Source organism: Nyctereutes procyonoides, unplaced genomic scaffold (genome assembly GCF_905146905.1).
Source record: "Nyctereutes procyonoides isolate TBG_1078 unplaced genomic scaffold, NYPRO_anot_genome, whole genome shotgun sequence".
Classification (NCBI taxonomy): domain Eukaryota; kingdom Metazoa; phylum Chordata; class Mammalia; order Carnivora; family Canidae; genus Nyctereutes; species Nyctereutes procyonoides.
This window is the reverse complement of record NW_026575051.1, coordinates 45,664,597-45,687,576: the sequence shown is the minus strand read 5'-3', so window position 1 is coordinate 45,687,576 and position 22,980 is coordinate 45,664,597. Positions and strand designations below refer to the sequence as shown.

Sequence of the window (22,980 nt, the reverse complement as noted above, 5' to 3'; positions counted from 1 at the left end):
TATAAACAGTTTAATCAGAAATGGTACAGCATGAGTATATTTGTGATGTTGGTTTGGACAATACCGAATGATGAGGACCAGTGAAATATTATATACCACTGCGGAATTGTTAAACCATTATAGAAAGAAGAAATTTGACAGTATGTATCATGTTCTTTCCCTTTGATCAAGCAACTGTATTGTGGATCCTAAAAAAATCATTTGAAATGTGTATAAATTTATGATAGAAAATGGTAATAATCATTGTCAGCGAAATTAAACAGCACTAATAGTTTAGGCATTAACATAATAGGACGGCACATTCTGAAGGAAAATGCATCATCAAGAAGATCTGTATATTCATAACATGGGAAAAAAATCCATGAGACACTACATGCATTAAAAAAAAAAAATCTCTAAACATAATCTGTCTCCGCACTTTGGTGGGTAAGATCTTAAGAAAACAAATGAAGCTCCGGCTCTGGGGTTAGAACTACTTCAAATTCCGGTTTTGGTTAGCTGTAGGATTCTGAGCAAGTTCGTTTCCAATTTAGTAATCCAGCTGTAAAATGGGAAAAACCAGAGCACCTACATCGTGAGGTGTGAAGGTTAAATGAAGGTGTCTGGCGCGCCGCCTAAATAAATTTTACTCGTTGCAATGTCTTCCTGCGTCTCTCAGAGTAGCGGAGAATCGGAAATTAATATCTAGAAATGGGATGACTTAAGCAAAAGCTCCAAGAAGCAAGACTTGCCAACTTGCCTTGTCCAAACACTTGGGTTTCGATTAGGCCGGCGGGGCCGTGGTGACCTGAGCCCGACCTTACCTGTGAGCGCGCAGAACGTGCTCTCTCAGGGGCGGCGGCCCGGTGGGACTCCCGCGTGCCCAGGGTCGTTTTACTCACCCGTCCCCCCAGCCCTAGCCAAATAAGGACTCAGAGTCGCCCCCCCCGCCCGACCCGTTTTCTCCCTCGGGCGTCGCGGAAAGCTCGACCTGACCCCTCCGAAGCAGAGCCTACGCTGAGGCGCGCTGGAGAGTGATGGGGGCCGCGACAGGCGCTCCACCGCTCCGCCGGCTCGCCTCACAAAGACTACAGTCCCCAGCGGGCCCCGCGAGCTCCGAGTGTCCCTCAGGCAGGGCCCGGCGGCTGCGCGGGGCTGTACTTTCTCCCGTGCTCGGGCACAACCTTCTCTTTCTTCTCCGCGATACCGGCGGTTACTGGTTGCCGCAAGCTCCCCCGCCCCCCGGCTTCCGAAAAAGGCCAGTCGCCGGGGGAGTCCGGATCTCGGCGGCAGGTGGCGCGCGGACCCGACCAAGAGGGCGGAACCGGGGGGGGGCGCGCAGGGCCTCGCGCGAGGTGACGACCTCGGGCACGTCGTGCGGCAGTCCCCTCGGCCGGCGGCGGGAGGGGGGGGGGAGGAAGGGGGGCGGAGGCCGCGCACGCGCGGCGGGGCCTTGGGCGGGGCCTCGGGCGGCTGCACCGGGCGGAGGGTCCGCCGGTCGGCGGCTGTGTGGGGAGCCGCCGGGCCGGCGGGGCGGAGACGCGGGAGGTTGATGGGGGTTGCCTCGACCTCGGCCTCAATCTGTAGCACAGCTTCGGCCACGCCGACGGAGATGGTGCCCCGGGTGCGGACGATCGGGGAGAAGCTGAGGCAGCGGCTGCGGCTGGATGTGGGACGCGAGATCTGCCGCCAGTATCCGCTGTTCTGCTTCTTGCTGCTCTGCCTCAGCGTCGCCTCCCTGCTTCTCAACAGGTAACGCCACAGCGCGGGGCTGGCGGGCGGCCGCTCGGCCAGGCCGCGGACGCAGGCGGGGGCTGCTCCACTGGGGGGAGAGCGCCCGGGCTGCGCAGCTGCGGGGTTGCGGCCGGCTGCGAGGCCTCGGGAAGGGCGGCTTCGGGGAGCTGGGCGGAGCGTGTGGGCCGGAAGTGCGAGAGGGGGTGGGGCGCGTGGCCGTGCCCCTCTCCTGGGGCCGGCTCTCCCGAGACGCCCGTCCCCGATTCTTACCTAAAACCTGGTGCTCCATCATCGCTGCTTTTCAGAGGAGTGAAATCTGTAGGTGCGTCGCAATTTGAGACCTTGCAGGGGCGGTCCAGTCAGCTGACGAAGGAGGGTTCCAGGGCTCCTAGCAGCCCCGATTTTAGGCTGGCTCCCCTCGCTCTCGGCATAGGCGTGAGCACACACACGCACGCACAGTCTTGCAGTCGAGGCGCGCGCACACACAGTCTGAGAGTCGAAGGGCGTGCGCGCACACACACGCACACTTTTACAGCCGCAGTGCGCGCGCACACGCGCAGTCCTACAGCCGAAGCTTGCACACCTGTACACAGTCTTAGAGCGGAAGCGGGCGCGCACACACGCACAGTCTTAGAGCCTAGGAGTGCACACACGCATGCAGTCTTACAGCTGAAGCATGCACACAGGCTCACACACAGTCTTACAGCTGAAGGGCATTTACGCACACAGTCTTACAGCTGAAGCACAGATACGTGCACACAATCTTACAGCCTCAGTGTCCACACGCAGTCTTACAGCCGAAGGGTGTGCGCACATACACATGCTCACACAGTCTTAGAGCTGAAGTGCTCCCATGCACACACAGTCTTGCAGTCGAAGCATGCACAAGTGTATGCACACATGCACACGATATGGCAGCCTAAGCAGGCACATACACACTTGTACAGCTGAAGCACAAACACACACAATCCTCAGACTATGGGCTCACACAGTCTTGTAGCCAAAGCTTTCCTCAGAGTGGTTGGTTAAAACGGTTGCTTTAACGATTTGTTGAATACAAGTCAGAAAGCAAAATAGTACCTGTCTCAGTATTTCTAGAATATTCCGGAAGGGAAGATTGAAAGTTAAAATTGGTATGTTCAGTTGACATTTTGAGATGGGAAGGTTCTGCCCCTGAAACAAATTTGATTTTATTCAGTCAGCTATTTCCAGAAATGATAACCATGAAATAGGTAGTAGAGGAGAACTTTCCTTCAGATTATTTCCAGATTTGCTCCTGGTGGAGAGAAGTCTGAGACACTTGTCAGCAACAGCACCTACATGTTTTTTTCTGATTTTTTAAAAAAGATTTTATTTATTTATTCATGAGAGACACAGAGAAAGAGAGAGAGAGGCAGAGATCTAGGCAGAGGGAGAAGCAGGCTCCATGCAGGGAGGTGGATGTGGGACTGGAGCCTGTGACTAGGATCACGCCCTGGCCTGAAGGCAGACGCTCAACCGCTGAGCTACCCAGGCTTCCCTGTTCTGATGTTTTGTGCATGAAACCATCCATAGTCTTTATTTTGGGGTAGTTGATCCCTGAAGGTAGGAATGGGAAAGCATTCACCAGGAATTTGGTGATTTATTTATGTTCTAAGGTACCCATTTCCTGTGACTGTTAGAATTGAATTTTTTCCCTAGCCATATTGCTTTCTTCTTAGTTGACTCTGGGTTGATATAATACTAGGTTTATTTATTTTTATTTTTTAAAATATAATACTAGGTTTAAATAGCAGTTGATATTTTACTGGAAAATGTGCTTTGATGGTGATAGTAAGATATTTGATTTTAGAAATTTGGAGGAAGGGGAATCTTAACAGAGTTGAAATGAATTATTAAGTACTTACATGCTTTCGGTAACCTGGAAGGTATTTTAAGCTATGAATAGCTTTAGTATGAAGGATAGGTAAACTCTGTGATTAGTAAGTTTTGTCCAGGAATTCTTAACCCATCTCTTTTCGTAGATGGGTCAGTTTAGGTGTCCAAGGATGGGCATGCAAGATCTGATTGAACTAGATTTCTGAGGTCGCCTACTTAATTATAGCATCTAGGTGTTCTTCCTTAAGAAATCATAAGATACCATCTGATGTTGACCCTGTATCTTTATTTGTATTATGCAAAGAAAGAAGGATATATTACATAACCGTTATCTCTGATTGGTTGGATTTATGAGTGAAATTGTTTTTGCATATATTTTTGTGTATTTTTCCTTTGTTACTGTTGAAACCAGTAAAAGTCAGTAAAAGTGACTTTAAATGTCATCGAACTGTCTAGACTGAAAGAATGGTTAGGTACCTTGGGGGGCCTGGGTCAGTTGGTAGAGCATGGGACTCTTGATCTCAGAGTTACGAGTTCAAGTCCCACATTGGGACTAGAATCTACTTAAATGATTAAGTACCCTTTCCAAGGCAAAAGCTTTTGTGTTTTTTTTAAAAATATTTTATTTATTTATTCATGAGAGACACAGAGAGAGAGAGGCAGAGACACAGGCAGAGGGAGAAGCAGGCTTCATGCAGGGAGCCCGACGTGGGACTTGATCCTGGAACTCCAGGATCAGGCCCTGGGCTGAAGGCAGCGCTAAACCACCGAGCCACCTGGGCTGCCCAAGGCAGAAGCTTTTGGAATGTTCAAGACAGTGTATATTGTGTGCTTTTCAGTGTATTGTGTGATTTTTCTTTAGCATACGTGTATACATACATATGTACATATAAACGTGTATGTTTATGTATGCTTTGGCTGTCTCTGGAAGATTGTTGTACAAGAAAATGTCCTTTCTGGGAGTGGAAAATACTAGGTATATCTATTTAGAAATTAAAAAAATATATATAATATAAAAATAAAAATATTAGGGGTATAATGATGAAATGAGAAGAAATGGACACCTTCAGTAAGTGATTTCTTGGGGTGCCTGGCTGGCTCAGTTAGAAGAACACGTTACTCTTGATCTTGGGGTTGTGAGTTTGAACCTCACATTGGGTATAAAGATTACTTAAAAAAAATATTTGGGATGCCTGGGTGGCTCAGTGGTTGAGCGTCTGCCTTTGGCTTGGGGCGTGATCCCGGGATCTGGGATCAAGTCCCACATTGGGCTCTTTGCAGGGAGCCTGCTTCTCTCTCTGCCTGTGTCTCTGCCTCTCTCTCTGTGTCTCTCATGAATAAATAAGTAAAATCTTTATGAAGACATATATACTTTAAAAAAGTGATTTCTACACATTTCACCGGTTAGTTTTTAGCAATAACTTTAAAATAAATTTTCCAATTTGAAATCTTTACTGGTTAGTATGGAGATTTCGAGCTTTCCCTCTATATGGTTAAACTTAGAATAGTACTCTTTTAAAAAATTATTAATCTTTTTTAAAAATTTTATTTTAAATAGTCTCCACACCCAATGTGGAGCTTGAACTCATGACCCTGAGATCAAGAGTCACACACTTTATCGATTGAGCTAGCCAGGCACCCCTGAGATTTTTTCTATTATAGTCTTGAAACTTTAATTCCTAAAGGTCTTTCAAGGTATTATTTAGTATATAAATTTTTCTTTCCATATGAATTATCTGTGGAAAGATAAATAGTTCTAACTTTTGACTATTTTAAGTGATTTGTGGAAGGAATAGAGTAACATACTTTATATATTTCAAATTATTTATGATATCACTGTTGCAGTATTGTTAGGGAAAACTAGGAGTATAGATATAATTATATTCACCGATTGTGTTGAATATTTGAGTGTTATAAAGAATATTTTAAGTTAATGCTAGTAATAATAACAGTAATAGCTAACTGACCCTTTGAGTGTTTTGTTTGGCTCAGATACAATATTAAGAGTTTTTTTTTTATTGAGGTGATTTATTGTTGTGGCCGGAAGTTTTGAATCTGAGTGTCATTGTAAGAATTTGATTCTGCCTCCTCCATTAATCAGTTATTTGACTTTGGTTAAGTGATTTAACTTTTATCTGTCACAACCTCCTCATCTGTAAAATAGGGCAAATGACATATCAGATAAAGGGCTGGTATCTAAGATCTATAAGGAACTTCTCAAACTCAACACCCAAAAAACAAATAATCCAGTTAAGAAATGGGCAGAAGACATGCACAGACATTTCTCCAAAGAAGACGTACAAATGGCCAAGAGTTACATGAAAAAATGCTCCACGGCACTTGGCATCAGGGAAATACAAATCAAAACCACAATGAGATGCCATTTCCACCAGTCAGAATGGCTAAAATTAACAAGACAGGAAACAACAAATACTGGCGAGGATGCAGAGAAAGGGGAACCCTCTTATACTGTTCGTGGGACTGAAAGCTGGTACAATCACTCTATAAAACACTATGGAGGTTCCTCAAGAAGTTAAAAACAGGGCTGCCCTCTGACCCAGCAATTGCAGATTTACCCCCAAATATAAATGTGGAGATCCAAAGGGGCACCTGCACCCCAATGGTCATAACAGCGTTGTCCACAACAGCCAGACTGTGGAAAGAGCCGATATAGGGGATCCCTGGGTGGCGCAGCGGTTTGGCGCCTGCCTTTGGCCCAGGGCGCGATCCTGGAGATCCGGGATCGAATCCCACATCGGGCTCCCGGTGCATGGAGCCTGCTTCTCCCTCTGCCTGTGTCTCTGCCTTTCTCTCTCTCTCTCTCTCTCTCTCTCTCTGTGACTATCATAAATAAATTAAAAAAAAATTAAAAAAAAAAGGAAAGAGCCGAAATGAAAATTGACAGATGAATAGATGAAGAACATATGGCGTATGTATACGATGGAATATATAGCCGTCAGAAAGGATGAATATGAACCATTTACATCGACATGGATAGATCTGGAGGGTATTATGCTGAGTGAAATAAGTCAATCAGAGAAAGACAATTATCATATGGTTTCACTCACCTGTGGAATATAGGAAACTTCTTCTCATAGGGGATGAGAGGAAAACTTGAATGGGAAAGTCATCAGAGAAGGAAAAAAACCGTGAGAGATTCTTAACTATGGGGAACAAACTGAGGGTTGCTGGAGCAGAGGTGGATGAGGGGTAATGGGTGATGGGTATGAAGGAGGGCAGGTGATGTGATGAGCACTGGGTGTTATTCACAACTGATGAATTATTAAATATTACATCTAAGATTAATGATATATGTTGTTGGCTAATTGAATTTAAATTCAAAAATGAATAAAAAATAAAGATAATGAGCTATTTAAAAACATGCCTTTCTTATGATTTATTATTCTTTATGATAATACTGCTAATTTTAGTTAACTAATATTTCACTTAATATTTTATTTTTTAAAAGATTTATTTATTTTGAGAGAATGAGACTGAAAGAGAGTGGGAATGGGGGAGGAGCAGAGGGAAGGACAGAGGGAGAGATTCTTTTTTTTTAATTTTTTTTTTAAAAGATTTTATTTATTTATTCACAAGAGACACAGAGAGAGGCAGAAACATAGGCAGAGGGAGAAGCAGGCTCCATGTAGGGAGCCCGACGTCGGACTTGATCCCGGGTCTCCAGGATCACACCCTGGGCTGAAGGCAGCGCTAAACCCCTGAGCCACCAGGGCTGCCCTACTTAATATTTTATAAGTAAAATAGACCTAATGATTTTCTTATATTGTCTTTATCTGGTTTGGAAATTAACATCATATTAGTCCTTTTAAATTAGCAGTTTTTTTCTCATTTTTTCTTTCCTGAAGTCATCTATATAGGATAGGGATAATTTGTCTCATTGAAGTTTGGTAAAATCATTTGGGCCAGGTCTTTTTTTTGTTTGTTTTGTTTTTTTGCAGCCAGGTCTCTGATTGCTGTTTTAATACCTGTAATGATAATTGGTCTATATAAGTTATTTAGTTCTTCACTTGCTAATTTCTAACATTTTTGTCTTTTTCCAAAAATTTGTTCTGTAGGTTATCCACTTATGAACATAGTTTGTAGTTTCATTTTTCATTTCAGTTTTAACTGTCATTATTTCTTCTTCATTCTGTATTTTGTATATTTGCATTCTTTTTCTTTTATTCCTTGATCTGTCTTGCTAAAACTTTGTCTTTTTTTTAAGATTTTGTTTACTTATTCATGAGGGACACAGAGAGAGGCAGAGACAGGAGAAGCAGGCTCCATGCAAGGAGCCTGATATGGGACTCAATCCCAGGATTCTGGGATCACGCCCAGAGCCAAAGGCAGATGCTCAACTGCCAAACCACCCAGACATCCCAAAACTTTGTCTTTTTTATTAGCTTTTGATTTTGGAAATTTCCAAGCATACATAGAAAAAAGAGAGTACAGGGATCCCTGGGTGGCGCAGCGGTTTGGCGCCTGCCTTTGGCCTAGGGCGCGATCCTGGAGACCCAGGATCGAATCCCACATAGGGCTCCCTGCATGGAGCCTGCTTCTCCCTCTGCCTGTGTCTCTGCCTCTCTCTGTCTCTGTGACTATCATAAATAAATAAAAAAAAAAAAAAAGAAAAAAGAGAGTACAAAGAACTTCTAAGCACCCATCACTCAGCTTCAACAACCATCAATATTTTGCATATTTGAAAAAAATCTAATCTTCCTCCATTTTAAAAACTTCTACACAAAACCATAACCTTAAAATAATCCCCAGTAATTGGTTAATAAAACCTAATAACAAGTCTTCAATTAAATTTTCATGTGTGAAAATTTGTAGTATATACTAATCAGAATCTAAAATATGTCCACTTATTGTATGTGGGAGCTACATCTCTTAAGCTTTTATAAATCTCTTATAATTTAAAATAATAATAGTTGGCAAAATTTTTCAGTGAAGTGTCAGTAAATATTTTAGACTTTGGGATACATCAGCTCTATGCCCCATATTCTTTCTTTTTTTATAAAAGAATTTTTTAATTCATTCATGAGAGACACAGAGAGAGAGAGAGAGAGGCAGAGGGAGAAGCAGGCTCCATGCAGGGAGCCTGATGTGGGACTCGATCCCAGGTCTCCAGGATCAGGCCCTGGGCCGAAGGCGGCGCTAAACTGCTGAGCCACCAGAGCTGCCTCTTAAAGAACCGTTAAAGAATATAAAAACTGCCTTAGCTTAAGAGCCATACCAAAGCAGGTGGCATTTGGCCCACAAGCTGTACATTGTTTACCTGGATCTGCTTCTCCCCCCTCACACTCCCCACCATTGACTTGAAGAAACTGGGTCATTTGTTCACACTTTTGCTGTTAGGTTCCTCATGTCTTTTTTTTTTTTTTTATCCTTACCTGCATATTTTTTGTAGATAAAGTGTTAGATTTATAAGTTTGTTTAGATTTAGGTTTTTTTGGCGGGGGAGGGGGCATTGCGGGAATATTTCAGTGATGCTGGGTACATCTTATCACATGAGAGGTTAACTCCACATAAGATGGAGTTGCCTTCCTTTTTTTGGATTTGGATAGTGACAGCTAAGACTGCCCAGCAGGCCTCTTTGGTTTTACTATTTATTTATTCCCTAGTGAGTTGCTTCATTATAGCTTGCAACATGATGATTTTCTCATTACTTGCATATTTTAAAATTTGAATTTTTTCTCTTTTTTCTTTCTTTTAGAATTGTTTTTTTCACCTGCTGTGTCTATTTAGTTATAGTAAAGTACAGCTTGGAGCACCTGGGTGGCTCAGTTGGTTCAGCATTTGGCTTCTGCTCAGGTGGTGATCTCGGGGTCAAGCCCTGGGGTGGGCTCCCTGCTTGTGCTTCTCTCATTATCTCTATCTCTCTCAAATAAATGAATAAAACCTTTGAAAAAAAAAAAGTACAGCTCAAATTGGGAAAGTAGGATAAATCCAGTTAGAGGTTTGCTTATTTTTAAAATTTTTCCAAAACCCAGCTTAGATTTTATTTTCTCTTGCCTTTGTTGTCTACTTTATTGATTTCTATTCTATTTATTGTTTCCTTCCTTTTAATGTGTTTGGGTTGTATTTTTCCCCCCAACTTTCTGAATGCTTAGCTTGTTGGTTTAATATTTGTCTCTGATCGATGCCAGGTTTCTCAACCTCAGCACTATTGATAATTTGGGTTAGATATTTTTTGTTGTTGGGGAGGGGGGCTGGCCTGTGCATTGTATACTAAGCAGCAGTCTTGGCCTCTAGCCACTTGATGTCATTAGTGCACGTTTCCCTTCCTCCCTCCCCACAGTTGTGACAATCAAAAATGTCTGCATATACTGCCAAACATTCCTTGGGGGCAAAACACCCTTGGTTGAGAACCACTGGGTTAATGCATTTAAGGATATAGATTTTTTTCCTTAATACCTTAGTCGTTGCTTGCTTTAGTTACAGCCCATACATATTGCATGTGGTGTTTATTGTCGTTCAGCCTAATACAGGTCTACAATTCCTAATTTGTAATTCTGAAATCAAAAACTTTTCCCCTAAATTTGCACAAAGTACATTTGATCACAAAACCTGACCTGAACAGACCTAAGACTATAGTCTTTGTTTCTGACATATTTTATTTCTTACTGCTTTTGTGTTTTGCTGCAGAAATACTAATATCAAATTATGGAGTACTATATTAGATCTCATTGGGAGTATTATATATGAAATACGTACTATGTAACTTCAAAATTCCTAAAAATTCTGAATTGAGTCATGTTTCTCTGGGTCAAAATGATTTTTGGTAAGCCGCTGTGGACAAGAATTTGATAATTTCCTCTCTGAAATACCTCTATAATTTGAGTTAGTTTCTAAGCATAAGGTGTTGTTTTTTGTTTTGTTTTGTTTTGTTTTTTGTTTTTCGTTTTTAAAGCTTGATGTCAAGCATGCTATTTTAGTTAGAGTAAAGCTTTGTATACAGGAATGAGAAGAGGGGTGCCTGGCTGGCTTAGTCAATAGAGCGTGGGAGTCTTGATCTCAGGGTTGTGAGTTCAAGCCCCATGCTATGTGTGGAGATTACTTAAAAAAAAAAAAAAAAAAAAGGACTGGAAAGAAATAAGGGTAGGAAAGTGAACAGGGGCCAGATTGAAAGGAACCATAAAGGTTTAAGAGGTTTTAATTTTGTTGTGCAGGCAACATTATGACCAGGCAATTCATCTGGTTTGGTGACTCAGCCTTTGTCTCACAGCTTTTTTTTTTTTTTTTTTTTTTTTAGATTTTATTTATTTATTCATGAGAGAGAAATATATAGAGAGGCAGAGACATAGGCAGAGGGAGAAGCAGGCTCCTCTCGGTGTCCATCGAAAGATGAATGGATAAAGAAGATGTGGTTTATGTATACAATGGAACATTACTCAGCCATTAGAAACGACAAATACCCACCATTTGCTTCGACGTGGATGGAACTGGATAGTATTATGCTGAGTGAAATAAGTCAATCAGAGAAGGACAAATATTATATGGTCTCATTCATTTGGGGAATATAAAAAATAGTGAAAGGGAATTAAGGGGAATGGAGAAAAAATAAGTGGGAAATATCAGAAAAGGAGACAGAACATGAAAGACTCCTAACTCTGGGAAACAAACTAGGTGTGGGCGGGGGGTGGGGGTGACTGGGTGACGGGTGCTGAGGTGGGCACTTGATGGGATGAGCACTGGGTGTCATTCTATATGTCGACAAATTGAACACCAATAAAAAATAAATTTATTAAAAAAAAAAAAAAGCAGGCTCCCTGAGGGAAGTCTGATGCAGGACTTGATCCCAGGACCCCAGGATCATGACCCAAGCCAAAGGCAGGTGCTCAACTGCTGAGCCACCCAGGCATCCTGCTGTTTTTTTTTTTAAATTTAAGATTTTATTTATTTATTCATGAGAGACCGGGGGGGGGGGGGCAGAGACAGGCAGTCCTAATCTCTCACTTAATTTTAAGATATTTGATCATGTTAACTATATTTTCCCTGTTGAGTTTTTTTTTTTTTACCTTGACAGCCTCTATGACTTGATTCTTATTTTTTCCCCCTAGCTCTTCTAATTACTAGATTCCTTTATAAATTTCTCTTGCTCTGCTTATTTCTTAAATGTCTCTTATTTTTTAATTCTGCAGCTCCTCCCTGGTCATTTCGTTTATTCCCGTGACTTCGGTGATCTTTATGTGATAACCCCCAAACTCTTTTCTTTAGCTCACATTCTCTGCAGAGATTTAAACTACCCAATATTTAGCTACTCATGAAACATTTCTACTTGCCACTTTTTTTTTTTTTAAGATTTATTTATTTGCAAGAGAAGGAAAGAAAGTGTGCAGGGAGGGGCAGAGGGAGAAGGAGAATCTCCAGCAGACTCCCCACTGAGTGGAGCTCTACTCTGGGCTCAGTCCCAGGACCCAGAGCTCATGATCTGATGCTCAACCAACTGAGCTATCCTAGTGCCCCAACTCCTTGCCATGTTAAGATAGTTGAAATTTAGCAAGTCCAAAGAGAACTAATTTTTTTACCTATTCCTTCTGCTCACATTAAGCAGCAATTTAGTCCTCTTAATTCTTCCTCCTAAATGTTTTAAAACAATCAGATTTTTAAGTCTGTTTCCTAGCATAGGCTATCCTTTGAGCCCTGTAGATTACTTCAGCTTTCCAATTAGCCTGCATGTTTCCAGATTAGGTTATTCTCCATTTTACAACCAGAGTGGTCCTTTGATTATACAGTCTAGTGATACTACTCTCTCTCTCTCTTTTTTTTTTTTTAAGATTTTATTTATTTGAGAGAGAGAGAGAGAGTGACAGAGATCACAGAGGGAGAGGGAGAGGGAGAGGGAGAAGCAGATTCGCCACTGAACAGAGAGCCCATCGCAGGGCTTGATACCAGGATTCCAAGATCATGACCTGAAGCTGCAGGCAGACGCTTAACCGACTGAGCCACCCAGGCACCCCATCCTTCTTAAAACTTATAAAAATTCCTAAAATCTTAAAACTCTTCATTGAGTCCTGGGTATTACTCAAGACTCTTAGTGGTGGATGACAGAAACTAAATTCATACTAGGTTTGGCAAAGAGTGGAATCATTGGAAGGTTATGTAAATGCAGAAAGAATTGGAATGTAGCTAGACTAGGCCTCAAAGACACGTAGAACCTGGATTTAAAATACAACTGATACTTTCTTCACTTCCTTTTTTCTCTTTCTGTGGACTGGCTTCATTCTCTTCTCACTGCATAGTGATTTGTGGACTGAAGAACTAGCCCCAAAGTTTGTGCTTTATATAGTGACTAGTTAATAAATATAATGTAATTGGAATTTGAACTGTATTGTTGAGGGATTGGTTTTCACAAAATCATGGTAATGGAAATTTGTGTATATCAGGACTGTGCAATATGAGGATTGCCTGTATTAAGATACATTAACATGACTTATGATACCGTATTATCTGGCTGCTTCTTCTTCTTTTTTTTAAGATTCATTTTAAAACTACTTCTCTTTTTGGAGCTCTGCTCAGATCTTACTAGTTCATGTAGTTTGCCCAAATTTGAATTTCCATGCCTGTTCCCTAGTCTCTCATTTCTCTACCCTATTCTCTCCTGTTGGGCTCTCCTACTCATTCTTTTAAATTTTTCTGTAGATACTGCTTTCTTTGAAAAAAGTTTTTCTGTCCCTTTAAATTTGGGTTGTATATTCTGCCTGAAGTATTTCCATCTCATAATATGCCTTCCCTGTCATAATACAGAACACATGGTCACACTGTATTGTGCTCATTTACCTGTCACATCTACCAGGCCATGTTTTCCATGCATGTAGAAATCATGGCAGTGCTGTTCCTGACTGTATCCCAAGAGCCTAGATGAGGTGGCCAAAATAATAGGCACTCAGTAAAGTTTTTTTTAGTTTAATGACACATAATCAGACTTTCGATGGGGTACAAATAGTACAATATCATTGGAAGGTATTTTGGAAGAATATAGTATAGGCTAGTCAGACATAACAACCTAGGTACCAAATTATAAAATATTGCAAATTTATACTTTCTTATACTTTAAATGAAATCTGTATTTGATAGCATGCATTCTGTGATCCTTCTAGTTAAATAAACACACCGCAGACATCATGATTGGAGATCTGTTTTTAGTCTGATATGGTAGGTGCTTAATAAATACATGTTAAATCAATGAAGGGACAACTTAAGTTTTAAACTTTTTTTGGTTGTAATAAGTATTTTCATTTATTTCTAAGGTATCTTCATGTTTTAATGATCTTCTGGTCATTTGTTGCTGGAGTTGTTACATTCTATTGCTCATTGGGACCAGATTCTCTCTTACCAAATATATTCTTCTCAATAAAATACAAACCGAAGGTAAAATTTATGTGTTCCTGTTCCTGTTTTTAAGAGTCAGTATGTATTATCTATGCTGTTTGATATTATTACTGAAAGCATGTTAAAGCAGTGATTTAAAAAAATCCATCTGCTATTATTTAATGGAAGATATCAGAACATATTTGAAATGCAATTTACATATGTGTATATTTTTAAGGTATACAGTAAAAAGAAAATATAAAATTCTCAAAAAGTTGGGATCCATAATTTTAGATACCTAACTGCATATTCACTATGAAGACAATAAATTAAAACAGAGGTCCCCAAAGTTGATTATACAGTAGAATCACCTGGGGAATCTTTGGAAAAAAAAGAGAGAGAGAGATTTCTAGGCTCTTTTATCAAATTTTGCTGGAATAGTTCTTGGGTAGGGCCTCATAATCAGTATTTGTTAAAAGCTTTCCAGGTGATTCTGAGGCACAGACACAACAATTAGGAACTCTGGATTAAATTATCTTAACCCTGTTAATTTCCTAAATGTCTTATTAGCTCTATTAAAAGAGACAAAAATAATCAGGCAGTTTTCCTTAACCAAAATAATTTGTATATTTGAAATTTCATTAGGGTGATACTGTATTGAATCTATCTCTAGTAGGCATAGTCACTAGTGTGTAGATATTTTGAAGTCTTGCTTAATAATTCAAGTTGATGCAGTCCCTCTTTTTAGGTTTATTGGTATTTCTACTTAGAAAAAACAAGAGGAAAGTGATGCCCTATATTTGGTCAGAAATGTTACTAGTTATTACATCTCTTCCCCCTTATTGAAGTTACGGTTTTGGAGAAATAGGAAATAGTTTTTTCTTACATGTCTGCAGTAGAATATCATTTCCAAATATAGATTGATTTTTTTTTTTATAATGAGCATAAAAACTGACCTTAATTATATGCTTGGAAATTTGGTTTAGGTATTGCGTTTCATCAGGTACTTTTTCTTATTTGGCAATTTAGTCAGTAGAATTTATCACAAAGAATGGTTTCAGTGTTACGGCAGACAATAATAATTTAAAAATATTCTCTGAATATATAGATTGATTAAGCTTTTGAAAAGTTGATTCTCTTTACTAAAGATTATGTGTAAAGTAAACACAAATCTCTCCTCTTCCCCATTTCCCTTTTTTAGCAGTTAGGACTTCAAGAATTATTTCCTCAAGGTCGTAGCTGTGCTGTTTGTGGTAAAGTGAAATGTAAAAGACATAGGTAAGTTACACATTTTTTATTTGTTGATCCTTCCAATTACATTTTGGATATCAAGCAGTTTAATTGTATGATTTTCTTTAGACCTTCCTTACTACTTGAAAACTACCAGCCGTGGCTAGATCTGAAAATTTCTTCCAAGGTTGATGCATCTCTCTCAGAGGTAACTGATTTAATTAACATTGCCAAATATACTCAAGCAGAAAATACTAAGTATCAATGGAAATTTAATTGTGAAGCATCTTAATATATGCCACATAATCCGTTCTTAACTAAGTAGTTGATTATTATGAAATATGCAGCTCAAATGGAAAGAGAAATGTTTTTGGGTCCCATGTCTAATTTAACTGGACATTTTAGCCAAAGGCAGCACTGTTTTACCTAGATATTGTCTAAGTTTTATAATGATAGTCATCTTTATGGTTAGGGCAATACCATTTTGTAGTTCCAAAAGGAGACCTGAAATATAAGGAGCAAGTATGTCCTGCTGAATTATCCCAGCTTTCACACTTGCTGAAGGGTAGAGCAGAGAATGGAATACTTTTCACTGTTTCCCAATAATGTAGGAAAGCATGCTCCCTTATCTTTGTTATAGTTACATTTTAAAAGAAAATAGTGACATATATTTTAGTTATTTCTATTCATTCATTCATTCATTCATTCATTCATTCAAGACACTGAGAGAAAGTCAGAGACACAGGCAGAGGGAGAAGCAGGCAGAAGGAGAAGCAGGCTCCCGGCGGGGAGACCATTCAATCCGAGAAACCCGGGATCATGCCCTGCCTGAGCTGAAGGCAGACGCTCAATCACTAAGCCACCCAGGTGTCCCATTTTAGTTATTTCTTTTACAGACTTGTTTTCTCCATTGATCTGAGAAGGGAGTCAAGTCCTTGAAGGCAGTAAATGGGGACTAATTTATTCCCAGCACCAAGTATGGTGCCATATACGTTGTTGGTAGTTGATAGATATATATCGAATTAAATTGAATGCTAATTAATTGAAAAATAGCATTAGGCATCAGAATCCTGCCTCATTATCTTTTTTCCCAATTTGTATCATTTCACTAAAAGTATGCTATATAAATGCCAAACTCTTGGCACTTTTTTTTTTCATTTCTTCTTTTTTCTTCATTTTCATCTTCCAGATTCCTTGGTTTAAGACTACGCTATCTAGTGTGATAGCCACTAGCCATATGTGGCTGTTCATAAACACTTGAAATGTGTTAGTCCAAATTGAGATGCGATTTTTAGGATTTAGTAAGAAAAAAGGAATGTAAAGTAACCTGTCATATATTTTATTGAACATGTGTTGAAATTATAATATTTTGAATATATTGGGTTAAATAAAATATGTCCTAAAATGAATTTCACCTGTTTCTTTTTACTTTTTAAGAATGTAGCTACTAGAAAATATAAGATTACGTATGTGGTTCACATTGCATTTCTATTAGAGAGTGCTGATTTGAGGTCTGCTAAAGATAAGACCTCTACCATGAGTATTATTTGTGGGTCTTTGACACTTCATTTCTTAAACAAAAAAAGAAAAAACTTATGTGAAGCTCTTGGCCTACTGCCCAGCACATACTGGTTTTGGTAAATATTAGCTCCAACATTTAAAAACTTCTTTTTGAGATCTTACTATAAGTAGGAACTGAACTAGGCTCCAGGAATAAAAGGAAAAATAAGATATGGTTCCTTTCTTCTAGGAACTTCAGTCTAGGAGGGGAGGTAGACATATAAATAGGTAAATAGAATATAATGTGAATGCAGGCAATAATGGAAGAAATGTACAATATATATTACTAGTACATAGGAAAAAGTGCATAACTGTTGAAAGGGGTAATCAGAAAGTTTGAGTAGCAGTTTGCCAGACTGATAGTGTGGAAAAGGGTATTTCAGGATTTAGGATGAGCTTTTGAAAAGAAAGAGAAGCTTTGAAAAAAGTGTTCAGTAAGCTGGAGGGCAAAATGTCGGGGAGGATGTGGGCATTGAGGAGACTGTATTCTCGTAGCTAATATTTATTAGTTACTTACTGTTAGGCACTGTACTAATTACTATACTTACATTATTTCCTGGAGTCACACAACCTATAAAATAGGTACTGTTATTGATGATTTTACCAAATGTAGGCTTTAGAGGGGTTTAATAATTTTCTCAGGTTCGTAGCTGGTTGGTAGCAGAACTTACTATAAAAGCTGAGTCTGGCTTAGTTCTTAACCAGTTTTCATATGGCTCTTTAGAAATCATATCATCAAAAGACTTGAAGGACCTTGCTGAAGGAGTTTGATCATGGGAGCCTCTGATTTTTGAACTATATAACTAGAGTTTTCAGATGTGACTCACAGGATACAGTAGGAGGTGAAAAGGAAGTAAATGGTCACAGTTGCTAGCAGGCAGCTTTCTCCTACACCTTCAAAATCAGTGCGGCTCAACTTTTCTTACTTTGATACATTGTGGTTTCATAATTGAGGGTTTTATGCAGGGGAGTTATGTGGTCAAATATATGTTTTAGATTACTTTGGCAGCTCTGGAGGATAGACGGGAGCTAGCTTACAAGGAGGGAGACTAGTTTAGAGGATATTGCTACAATATAGGGTTGAGAAGATAAGAACTCAACAGTGGACCTATAGAAAAGAGCTACTTAGGCTGTAAAATCAGTAATATTTGGTGATTGGATGTGGGGAATAAAGACCAAATATTTAATGGCAAATTTTCTAGTCTCCTTTCTGTGTCATATCCCTGTTTTCCTGTATCTTCCTTTCCCAATTGGTATCACTTGTGCTTAGTTTTTCTAATAAAAAAATCAAATTTTGCCTTGATATTTAGAGAATCTATAACCTTTCTTAGTGCTAATATAGGCATATAGTCAGATTAGATACCTTTTTTCAGTCCCTTCCTACTGCTTTTGAAAGTTACTGCCCACTGTTGCAGGTCTTTCTAAAAATTAAGATAATGCTGCACAGTTAAGAAATGGAAAGTTTAACACCCAGGGCTTTTCTTTTGTTACTTTTTCACTTACAATTTATATACTGATTGTTAATGTACAGCTAAAATTTTTACAAAGTGAACATATCTAATACTGCCAGCACTCAGATCAAGAAATAAAGCTTTACCCCAGAAGTCTTCCTCATACTCCCTTTTAGTCATTATTCTCCCTTCAAAAGTAATCACAGATACCTAATTTTGGCCCCTTATGTAAGTCTGACCTATGTGTATTTACAAAGAGAGTTAGGAATCCAGAAGACTAGCCTGTTATTTTCCTTCTTTCCATAGTACTTTTAGTTCAGTGAAACTTCAGAGTCAGAAACAATTTGTTTGTTTGTTTGTTTTTGTTGTGGAATGCTTAGAAATGTGTGTATGTCATTCTAACAGTATTGTTTCTTTTTATGGAGTTTTATGGTTTTCAGAGTGTTTTCTCATATGTTCTTTTCTGATCATCATGACAAGCATGTAAGGTTTATGTATACATTTTGTCATGTAAAAGTGTGATATTAGATGTCAGTATTTGGGATAATAAAATTGGTTCTTGGTAATATATATTACTTAGTAGTATGGTCCATTTTCCTAGAATTAATTAATTTGATTTTTCTTTAAAAATGAATTTTTATACAGGTTCTTGAATTAGTATTGGAAAACTTTGTTTATCCATGGTACAGGTATGTTCTTTCTATTAGACGTTTTTTCTTTAGTGAATGCAGTTAAGTGTGCTAATGAAGTGTTTTCAATGTAGGTCAGGATTTCTTAACTTTGATACTATTGACATTTTAGGTCAAGTAATTCTTTGTTGTGGGGGACTGTCCTGTGCATTGTAGGATATTTAGCAGAACTCCAGGTCTTTTTGCACCTCCTCATCCTTTTATTTGTGACCACCAGAGTGTCTTCAGAGATCGTCATATGTTACCCAGGAGGCATAATTGGCCCTAGAAAAGAACCATATGTATAGGCAATCTAGGCAATCAAACAGTTTAGCGATAGCAGAGAAAAACCTTGGCGCCTTTTTGAAAGAAAATTAGCTTAGAGAATTTCTCATCACTCCTAAATGGTGTGATTTAATATTTTATATGCACTTTTTATATTTGAAATAATTGTACATTTAGAGGATAAATTTATATCTAGATGTTTCATTAAATTGAAGGATAATTTTAATAGAATTTTCCTAGAATATTAATGTTATTCCCAAAGTAACTTTGTTCAGTATCTGCTATGGATATACAAGTGCCCTTTGCCGTGCGGGATGTAGAAAATAATTTAGATCTGAGAAATTAATCTAGTTTGAGAATCAGAAATTCAATGTATATATTTAATAAGTCTTTTCCTTGCAAAAACATCATGTATTTAGTTACATATTTGAATACTTACACCTATATGACTTATAACTGTAATATTTAATGACATCTATCCTCATTTTACATATTTTAAATTTTCTAATTAACACATGCTAGTAGGTGAGATGCTCTATATGTATTACACTTAATATCCAATTTATATACTGCATTTTCCTGAAAAGCTGCGTAAATTAATATTTTTATGTTAATTAAGATATTCTATCTTAAATATGGGATAATTGCTATATAAGTAAAGCTGGTGGAAGTCTTCCTGTAAATGAATCCTGTTGTAAAGACTCCCCCCACCCTGCCCATGCTCTGACCTTTCATTAAAGCTGGCTCTATTTCTAAATGATAAAGTATATATTTTCTCCTCTGTGTAGTTATTGATGCTGACATAGCCACTTCCCTAGGATTGATAGTGGGAAGCTTGGTTAATACAATTATCTTCCATTATTCTGCCAAGGAACTTAATAGCACCATCTTCAGTTCAGGATATCACCACTATACATATCTTTCTTGCTTGTTTTGATTAGAGAAATGTCCTAATTCTTTTAGGGACCTCAGGACTTCAGGAAAATGAAAAGTAGCTCCTCAAAAGAAGGTTGTCAAAATTTGTTTAAAAATTTTTGAGTTTCAGTTTATTTTCTTTCTCAAATAGAACACATTTAAAAAAACTTTTTAGAGTTAATTTATATTATTAATTTATAAATACTTTAAACTAATTTAAAATTTTGTATTAATTTTGTTGCTCCTCCAAAATTATTCATTGTTTTATTTCATAGAAATTTCTTTGATGATGCTTAGGAAATGATTGGAGTATTATAAAAATATGACTTTGTACATGTGGTTGTCTACAGGGAAATACACACTACAACTTAGTGATTATGTCTTAGTACTAGAATTATGAGAGATGTCTATTTTTTCTTTGTACATTTGAATCTTTTATTCTGTAATGTAATGCATTATTTGTTAAAAAAGTGAAGAAAATAGCATAAATAAATAGAAAAAAGAGGAAGTTCTAAACTTTTCTTGGCTTCTAAAAAAAATAGCTGTATGTTTCTCTGAGCATTTAAATACTTGCTTTTTTCCTTAATTGAAGGGATGTAACAGATGATGAGTCCTTTGTTGATGAACTGAGAATCACATTACGATTTTTTGCATCTGTCTTAATTCGAAGGATTCACAAGGTATATATGTATAATGAGAAATTTGGGAATTTGGGGTTTTATTATATTACTAAAGAGATTTTTAAAAATCTTAGTATTACTTTATTCTATGCTGTATGTATTTTTAAAAAATTTTTTAGATTAAAAGATAAATGGGTCACTTTTGATTCATTGATAAATTTTACTTTCCTTAATGCTTAAATATCTTCATTTGTGCTGATTAGAAATAAAAAGACAGCTATAGAAAGAAAAGTCATGTTTCGCTAAGATGAATTTACTGAGTAAATGTTGATGATTATGATCTCCTTTTTAAAAAAAAATTTAGGACATAATATGTGTATGTTTGGATCTTTGCCTGTATATAGTTAAGTGTGTTGGCTGTAGACACACATGCTTGTATATTGCCTTGTCAGTTTGATAGGATTGGTATATTATGTGCTATTAGTAACTAAAGTTAAATCTTGTTAAATGTTTCTATACTTTTTTGAGAAATTAACAATGTAGTCAACCACTGTAGAAAATACATGCAAAAATTATGAATAAGAAGCTCACAAAAGAAAAATTTAAAAATGGCCAATAAATACTTGAAAATATGTTATTTTGATGGGATCAAGCAACAGTATTATTCTGTTGCTTATCAGGTTGGGAATGATAAAGGATGATAATGTTTACTAATGGTGGTTCTAGGAAAACAGGCAAAGCAAATACAGATCGCAATTGTTATAATTCTTATACTGGAAGGCAGTTTGGCAACCTTTATTAAAAGACTTAAAAATGTCTACACTCCCAAATTTAATTCTGTTTTTGTTAATATATTATAAAGAAATAATTAGAAATATATATAAAAATATATGCCCAAAGATTCATTACAGTGTGATTTAAAATAAGGAAAACCAAAAAGAAAAACTGACATCTAATGATAAGATTGTTGATTAAAATACAGTACATGCCAATTACAGAATTCTGTGTGGCCATGAAAAATTATTTTGTAGAATAGTACTTATTTATATGAGAAATTATTTTTCTTAAATTATTTCAAGTGGAATAGGCTGGAATAATATATGTGATATTTTTCCACATTGAAAACAAAGCTCATATAAGCTTGTTAATAGTGTATTAAGGACATATAAATATCCTTATCATTGTTAACTTACTATTGCAGTGGGTTGATGCTGATTTTTGATTATTCCTGTGCATTTCTTTCTGTTCACCTTTGTTTTTTGTTATGAGCTTTTACCATTTAATAAATAGAAAATTGATAAACATTAACCATATTGTTTAAAAAAGGTCAAAAGCAGCTGTATAGACTATTTAATTGGAATAAAAGATTTGGTAAGAAATATCCATTGGTTGATGATAAACCACTTAAATTACAACTTAGAGTAAGTCAAATAAAATTAATTGATCAAAAAGCTGACTCATTATAATACATTTATTGATAGGTATTAGTAGAATAACTCTGCTCTGCTAAGCTTTGAGATAGCCTAGTGATTTTAAAATCAAAGTACTTCACATTTGATTGCGTTATATGTATTTTTTGGTAACAGCTTTATTAAGGTCTACTTTGTATACTGGACAGTTCATCTATTTAAGTGTATAATTCAATGGTTTTTAGCATATTTCTCAATTTACTCAACCATCACCACAATTTTATAACATTTTTATCACCCACAAGGAGACCTCATACGCTTTAGCCATTTACCCTTGTTCTTTCATCTACTTAGATCTAGCCAGCAACTAATCTACTTTCTGTCTCTGTAGCTTTGTTTATTCTGGAGATTTCATATAAATGGAATCATGTAATATGTGGTCTGTTTTGATTGGTTATTTTGACTTGGCATAATGTTTTCAGAGTTCATCCATGTTACATTGTAGCATGCATCAGTACTTCTTTTTTTTTATGTCTGAATAATATTCCATTGTGTGGATATGCCACATTTTATTTATTCATCCAACAGTTGATGGACATTGGGATTATTTCTATTTTTTGACCCTTCTGGATAATGGAGCCGTAACATTTGTGTACAAGTGTTTTTGATGGTTGTGGGCATATATGTTTTCATTTTTCTTGGGTACATATCTAGGAGTATAATTGTTGAGTCAAATGGTAACTCTGTTTAACTTTTTGAGGAACTACCAGACTCTTTTCCAAAGTGGCTACACATTTTACATGCCCACCAGTTATGTGAGGGTTCTATTTCTCTGTCTCCTTTTCACAGCTAATTTTTATCTCATTTTTTAAATTTTAACCATGCCTAATGGGTATGAAGTAGTATCATTGTGGCTTTGCTTTACATTTCCCTCATGACTTACATCTTTTCATATGCT

At 37.6% G+C, this 22,980-nt stretch overlaps 1 protein-coding gene across 5 annotated transcripts in view; it reads left to right on the top strand.

Moving 5' to 3' along the window:
* The first annotated feature begins 1,407 nt into the window (after nucleotides 1-1,407).
* SNX14 (sorting nexin 14) overlaps nucleotides 1,408-22,980 on the top strand; it is a 74,792-nt gene continuing 53,219 nt past the window's right edge. For 2 of the 5 annotated variants that reach the window (XM_055329803.1, XM_055329802.1), the window contains exons 1-6: nucleotides 1,408-1,731; nucleotides 13,824-13,944; nucleotides 15,086-15,162; nucleotides 15,244-15,322; nucleotides 18,771-18,814; nucleotides 20,586-20,673. In XM_055329803.1, coding sequence (XP_055185778.1) covers nucleotides 1,532-1,731; nucleotides 13,824-13,944; nucleotides 15,086-15,162; nucleotides 15,244-15,322; nucleotides 18,771-18,814; nucleotides 20,586-20,673 — 609 coding nt within the window. In that variant the 5' untranslated portion in view covers nucleotides 1,408-1,531. The remainder of the gene's footprint in view (nucleotides 1,732-13,823; nucleotides 13,945-15,085; nucleotides 15,163-15,243; nucleotides 15,323-18,770; nucleotides 18,815-20,585; nucleotides 20,674-22,980) is intronic. The other 3 variants (XM_055329801.1, XM_055329799.1, XM_055329800.1) reach the window with 2 other exon arrangements.